The sequence below is a fragment of the Pongo abelii genome, chromosome 9 (genome assembly GCF_028885655.2).
Source record: "Pongo abelii isolate AG06213 chromosome 9, NHGRI_mPonAbe1-v2.0_pri, whole genome shotgun sequence".
In the NCBI taxonomy this organism is placed as follows: domain Eukaryota; kingdom Metazoa; phylum Chordata; class Mammalia; order Primates; family Hominidae; genus Pongo; species Pongo abelii.
The window spans coordinates 121954518-121973378 of record NC_071994.2 but is presented as its reverse complement, the minus strand read 5'-3'; the positions used below and the strand labels follow the sequence as shown (position 1 = coordinate 121973378).

Genomic DNA, 18861 nt, shown 5'->3' with positions numbered 1-18861 from the left:
CAGATAATCAATTGTATTACTCTTGTTGACAGTTCTGTGGCCCTTAAGAAATATACTCTAATACAGTAAATCTTAGATATTATCTTCCGTCTATTATTTACAATTTTTATAGTTTACCATCTCTCTCATATCATGAGATTCTAAGTTTTAGACCATCTTAATGTTTCTTGTTTGCTGATTAGTGTTTTCAAGATTTGGCAAACCAAATGAAGGTTTTTATTTTTCTCATACTTATTTTTTTCTGTGCTCAGCTTCAGATAAACCAGTCGATCATTTTCTGTAACTCCTCTCAGCGAGTTGAATTGCTAGCCAAGAAGATTTCTCAACTGGGTTATTCTTGCTTCTATATTCATGCTAAGATGAGGCAGGTGAGTATAAAACTAGAACTTGCACAAATTTAACAAGAAATCTCTTTCTTTCTTTAGTTTTAATGTTCTTTTGAATGTCCTGAGTTTAAGAATAAACTGTTCCTTAGTAGCCAAAGGACCTTTCATTTTGACCTCTCTCAGGTTCAATTTTCTAGCAATAAAATAGGGATAATAGTACATATTCATAACTTACAAGGTTGTTAGGAAAATTAAGATAAATGTTTAAATGAGTACTTTGTAAGCTGTCAGGCATGATACAAATGTAAAATTTTATTCTTCCCTTCCTTCCCATGTTTAATTCTCTATTTAATACAGTAAGTAGCCACGTGGCAATTTAAATCAGTTAAAATTAAAATAAAAAGTCAGTTTCTCAATCACAGCCACATTTCAAGTGCTCAGTAAGGCACCTGTTGCTACTGGATACTGTATTGGAATTGGTAGTACAGACACAAATATTTCCTTTATTATAGAAGTTTTACTAGACAGCACTGCTCTGGATTTTCAAATATGGCCCCTCAGCTGGCTGATTTTTCTTTTTTTCTTTACTGTTTGCCTTTAGAAAAAGATGCAATATCTAAATTTCAGAATTTGATTTAGCAAAAAATAATGTAAAACTGTAACAAAATGACTTTTGTTAACTACATTATGAAATTTCGTAAGTAAACAGTTTCTGTAGATGAAAAGATCAAGAACTTATTTGGTTTTGAAAGCAGCTTAATGTCTTGGATCACTTATAAACATTTTGGGTAGAACCGATCATCTCGGAGAAATACTTATGGGAAATTTAGGGCTGTATATGAGTGCTAATCAAATGGAATACATTGCTTTCTCCTAGGAACATCGAAATCGTGTATTTCATGATTTCCGAAATGGCTTATGCCGCAATCTTGTTTGCACTGGTAAGTATTTTTGTATTTCCTTTACCCAGTGTTTTTCTGCCAAGTTGTTTTTTGCTTTCTCTGTTCATATTACGCAGTGCAACCTGTGACATAGTCTGACACACCCTACCACTACTTTTAGGATTTCTGAAGTTGAAAATGAACTCTTGTTAGCTCCTGATACTGGGTTCCATATCTGAAACTTCAGAAGACTTACTCTGGCACTCATACCTCATCTCTGTCCTCTGTCTTTTTTTTTTTTTTTTTGAGATGGAGTCTTTGTCACCCAGGCTGGAGTGCAGTGGTGCGATCTTGGCTCTCTGAAACCTCCACCTCCTGGGTTCAAGTGATTCTCCTGCCTCAGCCTCCCAAGTAGCTGGGATTGTGGGTGCCCGCTACCACTTAGCCCGGCTAATTTTTGTATTTTTGGTAGAAATGGGGGTTTCATCATGTTGGCCAGGCTGGTCTCGAACTCCTGACCTCAGGTGATCTGCCTGCTTTGGCCTCCCAAAGCGCTGGGATTACAGGCTTGAGTGCACCCAGCCTCTTTTAGACACATTTTTTTAAAACTTGCTTACAGGCCGGGCGCGGTGGCTCGCGCCTGTAATCCCAGGACTTTGGGAGGCCGAGGTGGGTGGGTCACGAGGTCAGGAGATCCAGACCATCCTGGCTAACACAGTGAAACCCCGTCTCTACTAAAAATAAAAAAAATTAGCTGGGCGTGGTGGCGGGCGCCTGTAGTCCCAGCTGCTCAGGAGGCTGAGGCAGGAGAATGGCATGAACCCGGGAGGCGGAGGTTGCAGTGAGCCGAGATCGCGCCACTGCACTCCAGCCTGGGCGACAGAGCAAGACTCCGTCTCAAAATAAAAAAAAAATCTTGCTTACAATTACTGGAAAAAAGTAACTTGTGAGCAGAAAGTTATTTATGATAATGTGATTATGAGAGGTAATGCCAGTAATGTGCAAATGCATTTGAATAACTGAATTAAATTAATAAACTTAGGTTATGCTAGAAATATGTGTTAGTATTGTACTGAGAGACATTTCTAAATTGAAAGATAAAATTAAAATTATCTTTTTTTTTAAGATCTGTTTACCCGAGGTATTGATATACAAGCTGTGAATGTGGTAATAAACTTTGATTTCCCAAAGCTGGCAGAGACCTATCTCCATCGTATTGGAAGATCAGGTGAGGAAAAAAGAGGTGATATTCTTGGTAGAAGTTCTTTTTTGAGACGTGTAATGACTAAATTTTGTTCCTTTGTGAAATAGAGTACAGTAGCTATGAAAACAGTGAATTAACACTAATTCAGTTGTTTGGTATTTAAGACTAATTTCTAATTCTTCTATAGCATTTATTAAGAAAAGTTAAAGTAACTGCTCAATTTGAGATTAAATTAACACATGAGAACTTCACTCATTAGGTGGTATTGTCTGTGACTGTTGTTTAGTGTGTATTTTATGGCAGTTTTTGACACAGATGAGCAGCCATTTTGTCATTTGAGAAAGGTGAAATAAAGTACTATTTTGGGCTGCAAAACCTGAAGTTGTAGGGAAACCTGTGTTTGAAGACCATTAAGAAGTTGTTTTGCATACTAAGAATGGCACTGAACATCATTATCAATCCTGTGTGGTTTTGCCACTGCTTGACTTGCACAATTCGCATTGATTTTCATATTTTATTCATTAAAATTTTTAAACAAATGTTTTTTAGGTCGCTTTGGTCATCTTGGCTTAGCCATCAACTTGATCACATATGATGATCGCTTCAACCTGAAAAGTATTGAGGAGCAGCTGGGAACAGAAATTAAACCTATTCCGAGCAACATTGATAAGAGCCTGTATGTGGCAGAATACCACAGCGAGCCTGTAGAAGATGAGAAACCTTAACAAGCATGTACGTCCCTGACAGAACAGCTAAGAGGAACCTTTAAATGAAGGAAATCAAAATCTTTCCTGGGGGAAATTTGATGTCACACCATATATAATAGCAATAAAGGGTAAAAATACCAACCAGCATAAATGACAGTAAATAATATCTCTTGTGGGAGATTGTAGTCTCATTCGAGAATCTGTAAATGTTGTTCTTGAATGCGGCTTCCCGAGTATTGTGGTAGATTAGCAGTACTTAAATTCAGAGTCCTAAAATAATGAAAGCAAAAAAGAATGTTTTTCAGCAATTTGTTTTTCTTTTTGAGACAAGGTCTCCCTGTCATCCAGGCTGGAGTGCAGTGGTGCAATCATAGCTCACTGCAGCCTAGTTCTCCTGGGCTCCTGAGTAGCTGGAACTGTAGGCACATGCCACCACACCTGCCTAATGTTTTAAATTTTTGGTAGAAACAAGGTCTTGCTTTGTTGCCCAGGCTGGTCTAGAACTCCTGAACTCCAGCAATCCTCCTGCCTTGACTTCCCAAAGTGTTAGGATTATAGGCGCAAGCCACTGTGCCTGGCATTTTTTGGCAGTTTTGTGGGGGGGATTTTTGTGGTTTTTTTTTTTTTTTGAGACAGTCTTGCTCTATTGCCCAGGCTGGAGTACAGTGGCACAATCATGGCTCACTGCAACCTCTGCCTCCCAGGTTCAAGCGATTCTGGTGTGCCTCAGCATCCCAAGTAGCTGGAATTACAGGCATGCTCCACCATGCCCAGCTAATTTTTGTATTCTTTAGTAGAGTTGGAGTTTGACCATGTTGGCCAGGCTGGTCTCAAACTCCTGACCGCAAGTGATCTACCCCCCTCAGCCTCCTAAAGGGAGGCTGGGATTACAGGTGTGAGCCACCGCACTGCCAGCAGTTTTGAATATGAAAGTATTTACATTTCTGAAAATGTAAAATTTTTTAGCATTTACTCTTAATTTCTAGTAAGTACATTAATCACTCTGATAAAACTATCCATAATACCATATTACCAAATGTTTAATCAGATTATGAGGATGGCCATCTTTTTAAAATACCCACTCTGGGCCGGGTGTGGTAGCTCACACATGTAATCCCAGTACTTTGGGAGGCTGAGGTGGGCAGATCACGAGGTCAAGAGATCGAGACCATGCTGGCCAACATGGTGAAACCCCGTCTCTACTAAAAATACAAAAATTAGCCGGGCATGGTGGCACGCACTTGTAGTCCCAGCTAGTCAGGAGGCTGAGACAGGAGAATCACTTGAACCCGGGAGGTGGAGGTTACAGTGAGCCGAGATCGCACCATTGCACTCCAGCCTGGGTGACAATGCTAGACTCCATCTCAAAAAAGAAAGCCACTTGGGCTGGCTCAGTCGCTCACACCTGTAATCCCAGCACTTTGGGAGGCTGAGGCGGGTGGATTACCTGAGGTCAGGACTTCCAAGACCAGCCTGGCCAACCTGGTGAAACCCCGTGTCCGCTAAAGATACAGCAAATTAGCCAGGCGTGTTGGCGGGCCCCTGTTAATCCCAGCTAGTCAGGAGGCTGAGGCAAGAGAATCTCTTGAACCTGGGAGGCAGAGGTTGCAATGAGCCGAGGTCATGCCATTGCACTCCAGCCTGGGCGGTAAGAGTAAAACTCTGCCTCATAAATAAATAACCCACTCTGATTTCCTAGGTAATAAGAGTGAAACTCCGTCAAATACATAAATAAATAAAATACCCACTCTGATTTCCTGGACAACCTGTCTTCCCATCTTTTTTTTTATTTTTATTAAGATGGGGTCTCACCATGTTGCCCCGGCTGGTCTCAAACTCCTAGGTTCAAATGATCCTCCCACCTTGGCCTCCCAGAGTGCTGGGATTATAGGTGTGAGCCACCATGCCCGGCCTCTATCATCTTTTGGTGACTATTGGGCTCTAGTTAGAAATGCACGAAACAAGGCTCAGCTTTAAGCAAGATACGTTGTTTCAGTATTTCCTAAAGAAAATCTGATTTGACAAAGGATAGTTTCCAAATTATAGGTGAACATCTTACCTGTTTAACCTAATGTTACTTAAAAATTTTTTTTTTCTTTCTTTTTTAAATAGAGACGAGGTTTCACCATGTTGGCCAGGCTGGTCTCAAACTCCTGACCTCAGGTGATCCGCCCACCTTAGCCTCCCAGAGTGCTGAGATTACTGGCGGGAGCCACCTCACCCAGCCAATTGTTACTTAAATAATTTTTAAGTTACTCTTTACTCTTTTTTCCTTAAGTTAAACATCAAACACAAACTCTTGGACAAGCATAAAACTAGCCAATGTTTGCTAGTACTTTGGCAGAGTATTCAGTTTGTGTAAGGTGTAATTTTTTTTCCCCCTGATTTAATTGTTATGAGTGAGGGCTGCCTGCTATCGGAACATTCACATTCATTCAGGCCCCCAATCTATCTCAGGGTTGCCTACCAGAAATTACTTAATCCTATAACCAGTAGATTCTATAGTAGGCACAGGGTCAGTAGAAACTACTAGAAAAGAGCATTTGGGATGAGGATTGTGAAAACCTATGTATCCTAGTTTGTGTTGCTTTCAGAATGTTAATTTTATATTCTCTTCTTCTGTAGGCTTTGACAAACTACAAAAGGCTCGTTTGGATCTGTGACACATCGTTTTGGGGGGAATGCTCTTCTCTTTGTGGGTTTTTCATCTTTTATTTTGGAACTATGAAGACTTAAAAGAGCTCAGACATTTTTTTCTTTTTTTAACTGGTGAAGAGAAAAAGGCTGAAAAGAAGGAATATACCTTTTTTGTTCCACTTGTTTGCACTGTGTGCTGACTGAACATTAGTTGCACTAACTGCTGGTTTTTAAAAAATGTTTTCTGGGGAAAGGGGACAAGGAAGGAAAAGAAAGAAGAGAAGGGGAGAAACCCTAAAAAGAGAAGAATCTTAATGAACACACAAGCTTGTCAATGATTTCAAAATTCTCCAACAGCTGACTCTCGAGTGCATTTCAACTTCTCCCTGATTACTCATCCGTTTTTTAAGCCTGAAGAGCTTATTACTTATTTGTGCGAAGTGCCTTATGCTATGAGACCATTCAGAATATCATCTTTTAGACACAGCCCGAGGAATCAACAATAGTAACTCTTTCTTTCCTTTTTTCTTTTTCTTTTAAAAAATGTCTTTTCATTTTGGTTTCAGGTTGAAGTCTCTTCCCTTTCTACCCAATACTCGAGCCCAGGGCTAGAAGTTGAAACTTACTAGTAATGTTAAACACCATTTTTTTTCTTTTTGTGGAGGAGTTGATATGCAACTGCAGTTCATCCGCACTGTAAATACATGTATTTAAAAAAACAATCCCAAGTAAAAATTTCTTCTGGGCTGAGTAGATAAAAAACATCATCGCTCCCAAAGGAAAGAGCAGTCTATCATTGCAGGAGCCATATGACAAGCCTTTGTGCTCTATAGCAGACACTAAAGACTGGTTTACATACGCCTCCAGTAGTAGTATGGCACTTGATGTGTAGACATGTCAGAGCCTTGAACCTCTTTCCTCTGTGGCAAAGCGTGTCCCATAGAAAATTGGGTGTGTATACTTGTATAAACTTTGTAAATAAGTTTTTTTTCTGGGTTCATATATATATATATATATATATATATACATATATATATATTTTTTTTTGGATGAAGGTTGCTGGGATTAAGGGGATTAGAGTGATTATGGGAGCAGCTAAAGATGAGAGGGGCTCAGTTTTAACGCAACACTAAATTCTAGAAAGTACTTTGGCGTCTTGCTGTAGAGAGCAGATTTCTATGGTACCCTGTGTTAGTAAAGGGGCCCAGAAATCTGGGATGTACTGTTTGCTGCCACACTGTCTCACCTAGTACCTTTGGAGTAGGTTTACCAGAGAGAGCAAGGAAGCTTCAAAACATTGATAATTCAAGATTCATTTTGAGAAGCTCTGATTTTGCTTCTTCCCCCTTTCTAAAAGTTTGAGGAATATTTCAAGCTCTGCAACAGGGGGCAAAGATTAATCTACCTTGCAGTGTAGGAATTCTATTGAGTGGCAGTGTCGTTGAGCAGTATATATATAAAGCACAGATTTGCATTTCAGAATATTAGCCAGTACCAGCTTTGGTAACGTTAGCAGTTCTGGAGCTTAATTTTCTGTGGATCATTTCCTGTAGTGTGTAAATGTGTTGCCCTCTGCCCACTTTGATACATAAACTTTTGCAGGAATGGGCAACCTGAGAGCTGTTAACTTTCATGCTACAGAAAGCTGCTTGCCATTCTCTTGCATTGTGACAAGAATTGTTACCTGTCATTTTGCACTGTAAATTGCTGGCAAATGCTTTACAGTCAATAGTGTTGCTTTAAATTGTGCCCCTCCCAACATGCTTGATGTTTGGCCTGATCTCCAGGCAAAAGGAGTGAGATGAATCAAAACCAGTGAACTTTTTTTTTTTAATGTTTTTAATTCCCTTTTAACCCAGTGTACTAGGTCAATCAGGAGGCATCGGGAAAGGGGGGAAAAAAGCAAAAAACAAAATTAAAAAAAATTGATTTCCATATTTTATTGTCTTTCAAAACCCTAAAATATTACAAAATAAGTCCTGCGTATACTTTAATGTTTTAACTCTTTTGGACAAAGGAATCAATTACTTGAAGTTGCTTTTTTTTGACTCCGCCTACTTCTGAGCAAACTATTTGTGACTCACCCACAATTCCTTGGAGATCAAAATCCTACAGATGCCTCCTGATGGGACATAGCCCTAACTCCTTAACAACTGTAGCAAGAGCTGCATGGTACAAACCCAAAAAAGAGCAAGCTCATCTATTTGGAACCCAAGCCTCATATTTTCTGTCCAGTCAATGTTGGTTACTAAATAGAAAACCTAATTAAGGAAGTAACTTTTTTCCAGGGAGGGGTGGGAGAGGGAATTTAAAAGGTGTCAACTTTTGACCAAAAAAATTTTGCCCTTGTACCGATGCAGCTCTCTTTCTCCCCCACCTCTTGCGAGATAAGAGGGATCATTCATATAGAAGACAAGAGTATAAATGCAATTCTGTATCTCGCTAGAGAACATGTGGGTGACTAAACAAAAAGTGCAGTCTCCTTCGCCAACTTTAGACTGCCTGGTGCCACATGCCTGTGGGTCCCTCTTAAAGCACAGACTTAAAATGGAAAGTATTACTGAAGTATAGCCTCTAATGAGGAGTGGCACTTAAACTATCTGGGACACCACTACTGGACACGGTCTTGTAGAGGCAGCTGTCCAGTTTTGGTGCTTGACTCTTGAATAGGAATTGTTAAATGGAAAGATGCTCTAAGGACTAGGTCAAAGCCTGGTCTTTTTTTTTTTCTTTCTTTCTTTTTTGGGCCCTCATAATAAATAAGCATTGTTACTATTGGGAGTTGTTTTCACATTCTTTCCAATATTGGATATGTATTTTTTTTTTAAGTAATGATAGTATTTTCCAGTGGCTCATTTGGATGAGAACTACCCCCTATTTTTAATATTAAACTACATCCAACTCATGGTTTAGCCTTTGGTTGTATAGTTGTGTAATGGGCTATGGACTGTTACACACCTTGCCACCTCTAGGCCTATGTTTTTTCTTTCCCCATATATTCTGATGGGGATAAATACTGTTTTGCCTTTCCCATAGGAATTGAATACATTTATTCTAAAATGATCTTTCGCAGAAGTAAGGGAGAGGGAAACCTAAATATACCTCTAAATTGTTTCAAGTTGGTCCCAGCAGCATAAAATGGGTTGGCCCCAAAGGGTTGGAGGGTGGGCTTGGATATCAGTATTTGTTTTCAGAATGAGATGGGAGCATCTTTCCTTTGCCACGTGCTTTGTGCGTGATACCATCATGCTTGGTTCAAACGACAACTCAGCACAAAGCCTTGAGTATAAATTGTTGGAATCAAAACATCTCATTCTGATGACGTGGTTTAATTTTTTAATTTTTTTTTTTTTTAATAGGGGTGGGAGGGAGGGTACTTTGCCCCAAAAGGGAGGGTGTCTGCACTAAGGATTTAGAAACACTTTGGAAGCTCATAACCTCATCAGAAACTGCCTTTAGCCACACTCCTGACCTTCTAGATGAGTAACAAAAAAATGAAATAAGTTCTTGGGAATTAAGCCATTTATTTTAATTTGCTATTTTTTCAGCGTTCTAGGTATCTTTAAATTTGTTATTGTGGAATCATTTTCTTGCCAAATACCTTTTTCAAAATTATTGGCCTCATGAGAGCTGAAGTAAGCCAGCTTTTTGGTGAACTTTAGTGGACTTCTGTGAGATTGTAGTTGTACTTTGTATCTCTAAAGATAGTTTTTTAAAACTCTCAAAGAAAATCTACTCTCCTTTCTGATCTAAAAACTCATCTTTGGGGTAAAGAGTTGTGTCCAAAGGTTGTCACAGTTCATGAGGTCAGAGGGAGCTAGCCTGGCATCTGGACTCTGCCCCTCCACAGCTGACAGATTCCAACAGAAGTGTATTTAAATTCTCCAGTAGACAATGCTGGGCAAGGGAGGGGGTAGGGCTGGGTTATTAAGATACAGGCTGCTGTATTTTAACCATTGGTTGTGGGGGAAGGGGAGCCTGGAGAAAACAAAGTCACTGTTCCCTTTTTTGAAACAGGAAAAAAAATTATTTTTTGTTCAGTAAAAATGGTAGAGAATTCCAATGTCCCTAGCCACAAGGGACCAGTTCCACTGAGAAGTGAACAGTGGGAACTCAAAATTTCAGAAACATCAGGGGAAGGGAAAATTGGCTTTCTCTTAATTGGCAGATGTTCCAGTGGGGGGCTCTGTTTTTGTTGGGATGTGTTATGTTGTATGTACACATATATGGACCAGAGTCTGCTGAGTTTATAAGGTTCAAAAAATATGGTAAAATCTTGGTTTTTGTTAATTTATCTCAATAAAAGCCCACTGGAACTCCAAATGTGTGTGTGTGGTATGTCCTTAGTAGTAGCTGTGTGCATAGGAATCTGAGCATTTTGCTCAGGTAATTCATACTGTGAAACAGACATATCTCAACCCATCATTACTGTGAAGCCCAGTTGAATTCAGAGCCCCTTCATCTGTTGTAGATACTGTTCCACCATGCTGTCAGATTTCACAGCCTAAATGGAGAACCAGTCGGTCGGGAAGAGGGGAGATGTGGTCTGTAATATGTCCAAATATATCAGTAATTACCACCTCCTACAATTGTTGTCAAATGTAAAGCTGAACATACCCCCAAAACCAACGTATACTACATCTAACAGTATGAATGGAATTCTTAGGCTGAGAACTACAAACCACTGATGAAATAAAAGATCTAAGTTGGGAAAAGCAGACACTCAGAGCTGAGCACATCACTCTCACTACCTCTCTACCCAAAGAAATGCTTAAGTGTAACTAAGAAAATAGAGTCAGTCCCCTGTATCTGGGTTTTATATCTGCACACTCAGTCAACTGCAGACCAAAAGTGTTAGGCCTACAATGGTTGGATCTGTACTGAGTATGTACAGATTTTTCTTGTTCCCTGAACTACAGTATAACAACTATCTACATAGCACTGCACTAGATATGAGTAACCTGGAAATGACAAAGTATACAAGATGATGTCCAGAGATTATATGCAAACACTACATCATTTTATATAAGGGACTTGAGCATCTGAGGGTTTGGTATTCGCAAGGGAGGGTGGAATCCTGGAACCACCCCTCGTGGATACCAAGGAGCAAACAACTTTGCAATACCTATATGCTGAAGCTACAAAATAAACTGACAGAAAAATCAGACCTGGATAAATGGAGATGCCATGGTTCATGGAATCGAAGAATAAATCTGAGTTTCACCAATTTGGTCTAGAGGGTCAATGCATTTCCAGTCAATCCCAATAGGCTTTTTTGTGAATACCCACAAGCTGATTCTATAAAATAGATGTGGAATGCTGGGTGTGGTGGCATTCACCTATAGTCCCAGCTACTCAGGAGGATAAGATGGGAGCATCAGTGGAGCCCAGGGGTTCCAGGCCAGCCTGAGCAACAGAGTGAGACCTCTCTAAAGTAGTAAAATATATATGGGAAGGCAAATTATGCCGTAACAATTTTGTAATAGGAAGAAATTGGAGGAGTCACTACCTGATTTGGACTCAATATAAAGACACAATAACATATTGGCAAAAGGATAGACGTGTATTGATGGAACAGAATAGCCCAAAAATAGACCCACACAAATATAGTTGATTTTTGACAGTGCAAAGGCCATTCAATGAAGAAAATATAGTCTTCAATAAGTGATACTGAATATGTTGCAAAAACAAAAATCTTTCACCCATTCCTTGTGCCTTCTATAAAAACTTAAAATGGATCATATGGCCAGGTGCGGTGGCTCATGCCTGTAATAGCAATACTTTGGGAGGCTAAGGCAGGCAGATCACTTAAGGCAAAGAGTTCAAGACCAACCTGGCCAACATCGCAAAACACCACCTCTACTGAAAATATAAAAATTAGCTGGGCGTGGTGGTGCGTGCCTGTAGTCCCAGCTACTTAGGAGGCTAAGGCACAAGAATTGCTTGAACCCGGGAGAGGGCGGTTGCAGTGAGCCAAGATTGCGCCACTGCACTCCAGCCTGGGTGACAGAGCAAGACCCTATCTCAAAAAACAAAAGAAATGGATCATAAACCTGAAAGTAGAACATGAAACTAAAATTTCTAGAAGAAAATGAGAGAATCTGTGACCTGGTTGGGTTTGGCAGAAAGCTAAACATATAATGTTATGGAGAAGATTGATGAGCAGTTGTTAAAACTTTCTTATCAATTAAGTGAGCTGTGGAAGATATAGAATAAGTAGTAACTTAGAATAATAGGAATTAGAATTTAGTTCAAGTAAATTCAGAAGTTAAGGAGAAAGCTGGGCCCAGTGGCACACGTCTGTAGTCCCAGCTACTCGGGAGGTTAAGTCTGGGGGGATCACTTGAGTACCTGGAGTTCAAATCCAGTTTGGGCAACATAGTGAGACCGTGTGTGTGTGTGTGTGTGTGTGTGTCTCAAAAAAAAAATGTTAAGGAGACTTCAAAGATTTACAGATTGTACATTGGAAAAGTACACTGGCCAGTCGCAGTGGCTCACACCTGTAATCCCAACCTTTTGGGAAGCCGAGGTGGGGGTATTACTTGAGGTCAGGAGTTTGAGACCAGCCTGGCCAACATGGTGACACCCTGTCTCTACAAAAATGCAAAAATTGGCCAGACGCAGTGGCTCATGCCTGTAATCCCAACACTTTGGAAGGCCAAGGCAGGCGGATCACGAGGTCAGGAGTTCGAGACCAGCCTGGCCAACATAGTGAAACCCCGTCTCTACTAAAAATACAAAAATTAGTTGGGCATGGTGGTGCATGCCGGTAATCCCAGCTACTCAGGAGGCTGAGGCAGGAGAATCACGTGAACCTGGGAGGCAGAAGTTGTGGTGAGCCAAGATCGCGCCACTGCACTCCAGCCTGGGCAACAGAACAAGTCTCCGTCTCCAAAAAAAAAAAAAAAAAAAAATACAAAAAATACAAAAAAATAAGCCGAGTATGGTCGTGGGCACCTGTAATCCCAACTACTTGGGAGGCTGAGGCAGAGAATTGTTTGAACTCGGGAGGCAGAGGTTGCAGTGAGCCAAGATCGTGCCACTGCACTCCAGCCTGGGCGACGGAGCGAGACTCCGTCTCAAAAAAAAAGCAAAAATTAGCCGGGCGTGGTGGCATGCACCTGTAATTTTAGCTGTTCAGGAGGCTGAGGCAGGAGAATCACTTGAACCCAGGAGGCGAGGTTGTATTGAGCCGAGACCGTGCCATTGCACTCCAGCCTGGGCAGAGTGAGACTGTCTCAACAACAAAAAAAAGTCAAGTCTAGTAACCTGTCTCCAAATTCAGTTCCTTCACTGCACTACCCTGTCTATAAAGGAATGTGGGGGGACACGTCTTCAATCAGAGGAGCAAAGAGAACGGATATGAAAATCACTTAACAGTACTGTACAGTCTGGTCTAAGGTCAGACTTCCTGGTAGACTCTGTGGGAAAGTATTGATTCTTAGATCCCCAGTTGCCTTTCCATTATCTCATTAATCTAATTATGGAATAGAGAGTGTAGCAGGTGCCTACATCTTCAGGGCTGTTCTCTAAGCTCACTGTCTCCACAGATTGGCCTGTATGAACCACACTAACATTCCCTCTGGTCCCTGGCTTCCATTTGGGTTTGCTCACCAGGGATTCCCCCCAGGAAATCAGTGGGAGGGAAGACAGTAAGATCCTCTAATTCCCTAATTAGAGTTTGTCTGCCTCTAATTCCCTCCCTGCAAGATTGTCTCTAGCTGCTTTGTCCCTTAACCTGAGGTCTCTTACTGAATCTGAACCTACATGACTCTTGCCTCATTTTCTGTAACTGTTGCCTCCCTTTGTTAAGTTCTGCTACATAAGTCCTCTTCAAATTATGCTATTACAAGTGCACCATCTGTTTCTTTTTGGGATCCAGACTGATAGAGTAATTGGTACCAGAAGCGGCCCTGGAAAACAGACTCTTAAAATTAGATTCTGGGATGGGGTTAGTCATACTTAAAGAGCTCAATAACCTCCTCATGGGAGGTGGTGGAGGGGAGGCCAGGAATGGGACATGAGTGATCCATGGCATACAGTGGTGTCACAATTCAAATTTTGACTGGTGGTACCATGGGATGAAGTGAGGTAAAGGGCAAGTCATGGGGAAAGCTGTGACAATTATAGCGACAATAGGCCCTCGAGTGCATACAAAAGAATAAGAGAAATAAAAATTAGGGACATGCCAGCTGGGTGCGGCAGCTCACACCTGTAATCCCAACATTTTGGGAGGCCGAGGCAGGTGGATCACCTGAGGTCAGGAGTTCGAGACCAGCCTGGCCAACGTGGTGAAAACCCCATCTCTACTAAAAATACAAAAATTAGGGGGGCGTGGTGGTGGGTGCCTGTAATCCCAGCTACTCTGGAGGCTGAGGCAGGAGAATCGCTTGAACCCAGGAGGTGGAGGTTGCAGTGAGCTGAAATCGCACCATTCCATTCTAGCCTGGGTGACAAGAGCAAGACTCTGTCTTTAAAAAAAAAAAAAAAAGAACATGCAATTAACATTCAAAGAGAAAGAGAAGGCCTCCTTGGGAGTTTTGGTGAAGGGCCCTTATCTGTAGATATTTTTGGTGTTAGCTAATTGATTCCAGTGTCCCTAGGACTAAAATAGATGGCAGCCTTTGAAAATCAAGTTTTACTTGATTTGTATAAAGAGAAAAGCTCTAGATCTGGTGAACAGAATTCTGACTTGAGATAGTCTGTTGAACTCCCCTCAACAAGGCCAGTTCCTTGACACGGAGCTCCTTGAATAAAAGGGAATCTGAATCTGGGTCCCCCTTCTAGCCTTTTTTTTTTTTTTTAGACGGAGTCTCGCTCTGTTGCCAGGCTGGAGTGCAGTGGCGCGATCTGGGCTGATTGCAACCTCTGCCTCCCGGGTTCAAGCAATTCTCCTGCCTCAGCCTCCCAAGTAGCTGGGACCACAGGCACGTGCCACCACACCCGGCTCATTTTTTGTATTTTTAGTAGAGACGCAGTTTCACCATGTTGGCCAGGATGGTCTCGAGCTCCAGACCTCGTGATCCGCCTGCCTTGGCCTCCCAAAGTGCTGGGATTACAGGCGTGAGCCACCAGGCCTGGCCTTCTAGCCTTATCCCAAAACGGCTTGTGACTGTTTACCAGGGAGACAAGGGAAGAGGAAATAAATAGGCGTTTGAGGACTACTGTAGACCCAAAATAATATGGCTCAGAGTAAAGACTATGCTGGTCAAGTGATCCATGGAGTTTTGGCTTGGGTCCGTCTCACAGTTGGCCTAGTGGGTCCCTGAACCCAGGTCCACACAGCATAATGGGAATTGACAGCCTTAGCAACTAACAGAATCCCCAATTTAGTTCCCTGACTCATGAAATAAGGAATATTATGATAGAAAAGGTTAAATGCAAGACAGCAGAACTGCCTCTATCAAAATAGTAAACCAAAAACAATACTGCATTCCTGAAAAGATTGAAGCACTTAGTACCATCAACAAAGACTTAGAAAGTGCCGGATGGTGGTTCCTGCCATTGCTCCACTCAACACACATATTTTGTTTGTTCAGAAGATAAAGGGATCATCAAGAATGACAGTGGATTATTGTAAACTTAATCACGTGGTGACTTCAGTGCAATCTGCTGTCCCAGATACTGTGTTTTGTTTGTCTTTTTACGGAAGCAAATCAACATCCCCTGCCACCTGGTATGTAGCTATTGATGTAGTGAACATGCTTTTTTTTTTTTTTTTTTCAGACCTGATAGTAAACACTGCCAAAAGCCATTTTCTTTCAGCTAGCAGGACCAGCAATATAACTTCATTGTTGTATGTCAGGGCTCTATCATCCCTTTACGTAGTGTGCAAAGACCTTCATCACCTCTAAATTCTATGGGATATCATGCTGATCCATGGTATCATGGACGTGATGAGCAGGATGTAGCATCTGCCCTGGATACTTTAGTAAAACTCAAGCCTGCCAGAGGATAGAAAATAAATCCAACAAAAAATCATGGACCTGCCTCCTCAGTGAAATTCCTGGGGATCCAATGGGCTGGGCCATGTTGCAATAATCCCTTTCTAGGTAAAGGATAAATTACTGCATTGGCCCCTCCTGCCACTCAGAAAGAGGCACCATGCTTAGTAGGCCCCTTTGGATTCTGGAGGCAAAATATATTTGGGTGTGGTACTTCAACCCATCTGCTGAGAAATCTGAATTGCTACCATTTTTTAGGGTGGCCCAGAAAAAGAGAAGGCTCCGAAACAGGTCTAGGGTGCATTACAGGTGGCTCTGCCACTTGTGTCTTATGGTCTCGCAGAAGTGTCTATGGCTGATAGGAATGCTTATATGGAGTCTTTGAAAGGCTTTTTTAGATGTGTAGTAGCACAGCCCTTTAGGAATGTAAAGAAAAGCTATGCCACCATCTACAGGTAATATTCTCCTTTTTTCCCCCTTTTTAAATATATAATTATTCTTTAACGTAGTGATGGGGGCTTGCTATGTTGCTCAGGTTGGTCTCGAACTCCTGGGCTCAAGTGATCCTCCCGTCTCGGCCTCCCAAAGTGCTGGGATTACAGGCATGGGCCACTGCACCCAGCCTCATTCTGCTTCTGAGAAGCAACTTCTGGCTGGCTATCAGGCCTTATTAGAGCCTGGACTCTTGACTGAGAGTTACCAAGTTACCATATAACTGGAGCTGCCCATCATGAACTGGGTGTTGCTTGGAATATCAAGTTATAGGGCAACTTTGGGCTCTCCTGGTCCAGAGGTCTGAGCTCCTAAAGGAGGAATACCTCTGTCAGGGAACTCAGCAATGGTTCCATTAAATTGAAAATTGAGACAGCCACGTGCCTATTTTGGGCTTTTTATGCTAATGAACCAACAAGCAAAGCACTGTTGGGGTGATGGATGCTGATGTGAAAGGTGAAATTGGGTCATCACTACACAAAGAAAATAAGGAAGAATATATCTGGAATGCAGTAGATCCCTCAGGGCTACCAAAAATGTGATAAATGTTGATGGAAAATGACAACAACTAGGTAGGCTGTACTACTAACAGACCCTTCAGGAATGAAGTTTCAGATCTTATCACCAGGCAAGGAATCAGGACTAGCCAACATATTTGCAGAAAGCAAAGGAAATGCAGAATGGGTGGTGGAAGAATGCAGTTATAAATACCATTTATGACCACATGACCAGTTGTAGAAATGAGGATTATTATAGTTAGGAGTATTTCTTATTTTATCATAAATCTTGTAAGTATATATGAACCAATTCTTTCCTTTTCCTCCCCTCTCATTCTCCTACTATCTGAGATAAGATGTGTTAGCAAAGTTTAACCTTGGCCAGGCACAGTGGCTCACACCTGAAATCCCAGCACTTTGGGAGGCCAAGGCGGGTGCATCACTTGAGGTCAGGAGTTCGAGACCAGCCTGGCCAACATGGCAAAACCCCATCGCTACTAAAAATATAAAAATTAGGCAGGTGTAGTGGCGTGCACCTGCAGTCCCAGCTATTTGGGAGGCTGAGGCAGGAGAATCACTTGAACCTGGGAGGTGGAGGTTGCAGTGAGCTGAGATCATGCCACTGCACTCCAGCCTGGGTGACACAGCGAGACTGTTTCAAAAAAAAAAAAAAAAAAAAAAAAAAGGATTATCTTAAGCTGGAGGCAAATGGGAAACAACAGGGGCAGAAAAAAAGCCTTCCCCTGGAGCTTCCCTCTTCAGCTTTAAGTGGAAACTTCTGGAAAATTCCCTCACCTAGGGAAGTTTCATGACCATGAAGAAGAGGGAAAGTCAGCTGAGCTGGACCTATATAAATAATCCTTATCTTCCATTAGTTTCCCCCACACATTTATCTTCCCATAGTTTTCTGCCCGTTTAAGCCTAAAGCCCTTTTTCTTTGTCTTAACTCTTATCTATAAATGTATTGTTCTTTGCTAAGATGTGATATGAGTCCAAGTTCTAACCATCCCTTTGGGTTGTTCACCACTGAATTTTCTGCCTTGCGATGTGCGCTGCATGCATTGACAAATTGTTTTTCTCTTGTTAATCTGTTTTTTGTCAGTCTAATTTGCTACACCCTAGCCAATGAACCTAAGATAGGTAAAGGGAAAAGAACATTTTTTCTCCCCTAGGAAGTGAAGCAGCAGGCATTACAATCTGAAGATTACCATCGTTAGTGGTGATGAGTGACAAACGTAGACGTGGCAGAAGGTTCTGGTTTCTCCTTGCTCTTTTCCCTGCCCCATGTCCTCATACTTGCTTTGTGTTCAGCTGTTGCTCCTTTTTGCCAACTCTGCTGACCAACAGCAACGCCAGACCTACTGCCAGATATTTGGCTGTGAATTCACAGAGACTGTAGACATAAAGAGACAAGCTGTCATGGTCTTCTGCCCCAGTACCCTGTGTGATCCCCACACTGCAGCTGGATGTGTCCCACTTGCAGATTTCCCTGAAAGCATTAACTTGTGCACCCAAGCTACTGTTTCACCAGAGCCAGTTCGTGATTTTCCCTTGGCTTCCTAGCACCCTCATTGGACCATGACTTTTCCAGGCTGTCTTCCATTAGTTATTTCATCTCGGCAGGAAGTGGAAGGCAGAAGTCTTTCTGCCCACTTCCCACCCCAACTGGATGTTCTTTTCTTTTTCTTTTTCTTTTTTTTTTTTTTTTTTTGAGAGATGGAGTCTTGCTCTGTCACCCAGGCTTAAGTGCTGTGGTGCAATCTTGGCTCACTGCAACCTCTACCTGGTTCAAGGGATTCTCCTGCCTCAGCTTCCCAAGTAGCTGGGACTACAGATGTGCGCCACCACGCCCAGCTAATTTTTGTATTTTTTTAGTAGAGACGGGGTTTCACTATGTGTTGGCCAGGCTGGTCTCGAACTTCTGATTGCAGGTGGTCCATCCGCCTCGGCCTACCAAAGTGCTGGGACTACAGACGTGAGCCACCTTGCCCAGCCTTTATGAGTTTTGTTTTGTTTTGTTTGAGACAGGGTTCTCGCTCTATCACTCAGGCCAGAGTACAGTGGTAAGATCTCGACTCACTGCAACCTCCACCTCCCGGGTTCAAGTGACTCTCTTGCCTCATCCTCCCAAGTAGCTGGGACTATAAGCATGTGCCACCACGCCCAGATAATT

At 41.9% G+C, this 18861-nt stretch overlaps 1 protein-coding gene and 1 long non-coding RNA gene across 5 annotated transcripts in view; one reads left to right on the top strand and one right to left on the bottom strand.

Moving 5' to 3' along the window:
- Nucleotides 1-10078, top strand: part of DDX6 (DEAD-box helicase 6) — a 44981-nt gene extending 34903 nt beyond the window's left edge. For 3 of the 4 annotated variants that reach the window (XM_054523968.2, XM_024254703.2, XM_054523967.2), the window contains exons 10-14: nt 252-368; nt 1204-1267; nt 2334-2435; nt 2961-3143; nt 5744-10078. In XM_054523968.2, the coding sequence (XP_054379943.1) occupies nt 252-368; nt 1204-1267; nt 2334-2435; nt 2961-3136 (459 nt within the window). In that variant the 3' untranslated portion in view covers nt 3137-3143; nt 5744-10078. 4 annotated transcript variants of the gene reach the window in all.
- Nucleotides 10079-17906: 7828 nt separating this feature from the next.
- LOC129048796 (uncharacterized) overlaps nt 17907-18861 on the bottom strand; it is a 31083-nt gene continuing 30128 nt past the window's right edge. Inside the window, exon 5 of the long non-coding RNA XR_008511438.2 lies at nt 17907-18081. This is a non-coding gene — a long non-coding RNA (uncharacterized LOC129048796). The remainder of the gene's footprint in view (nt 18082-18861) is intronic.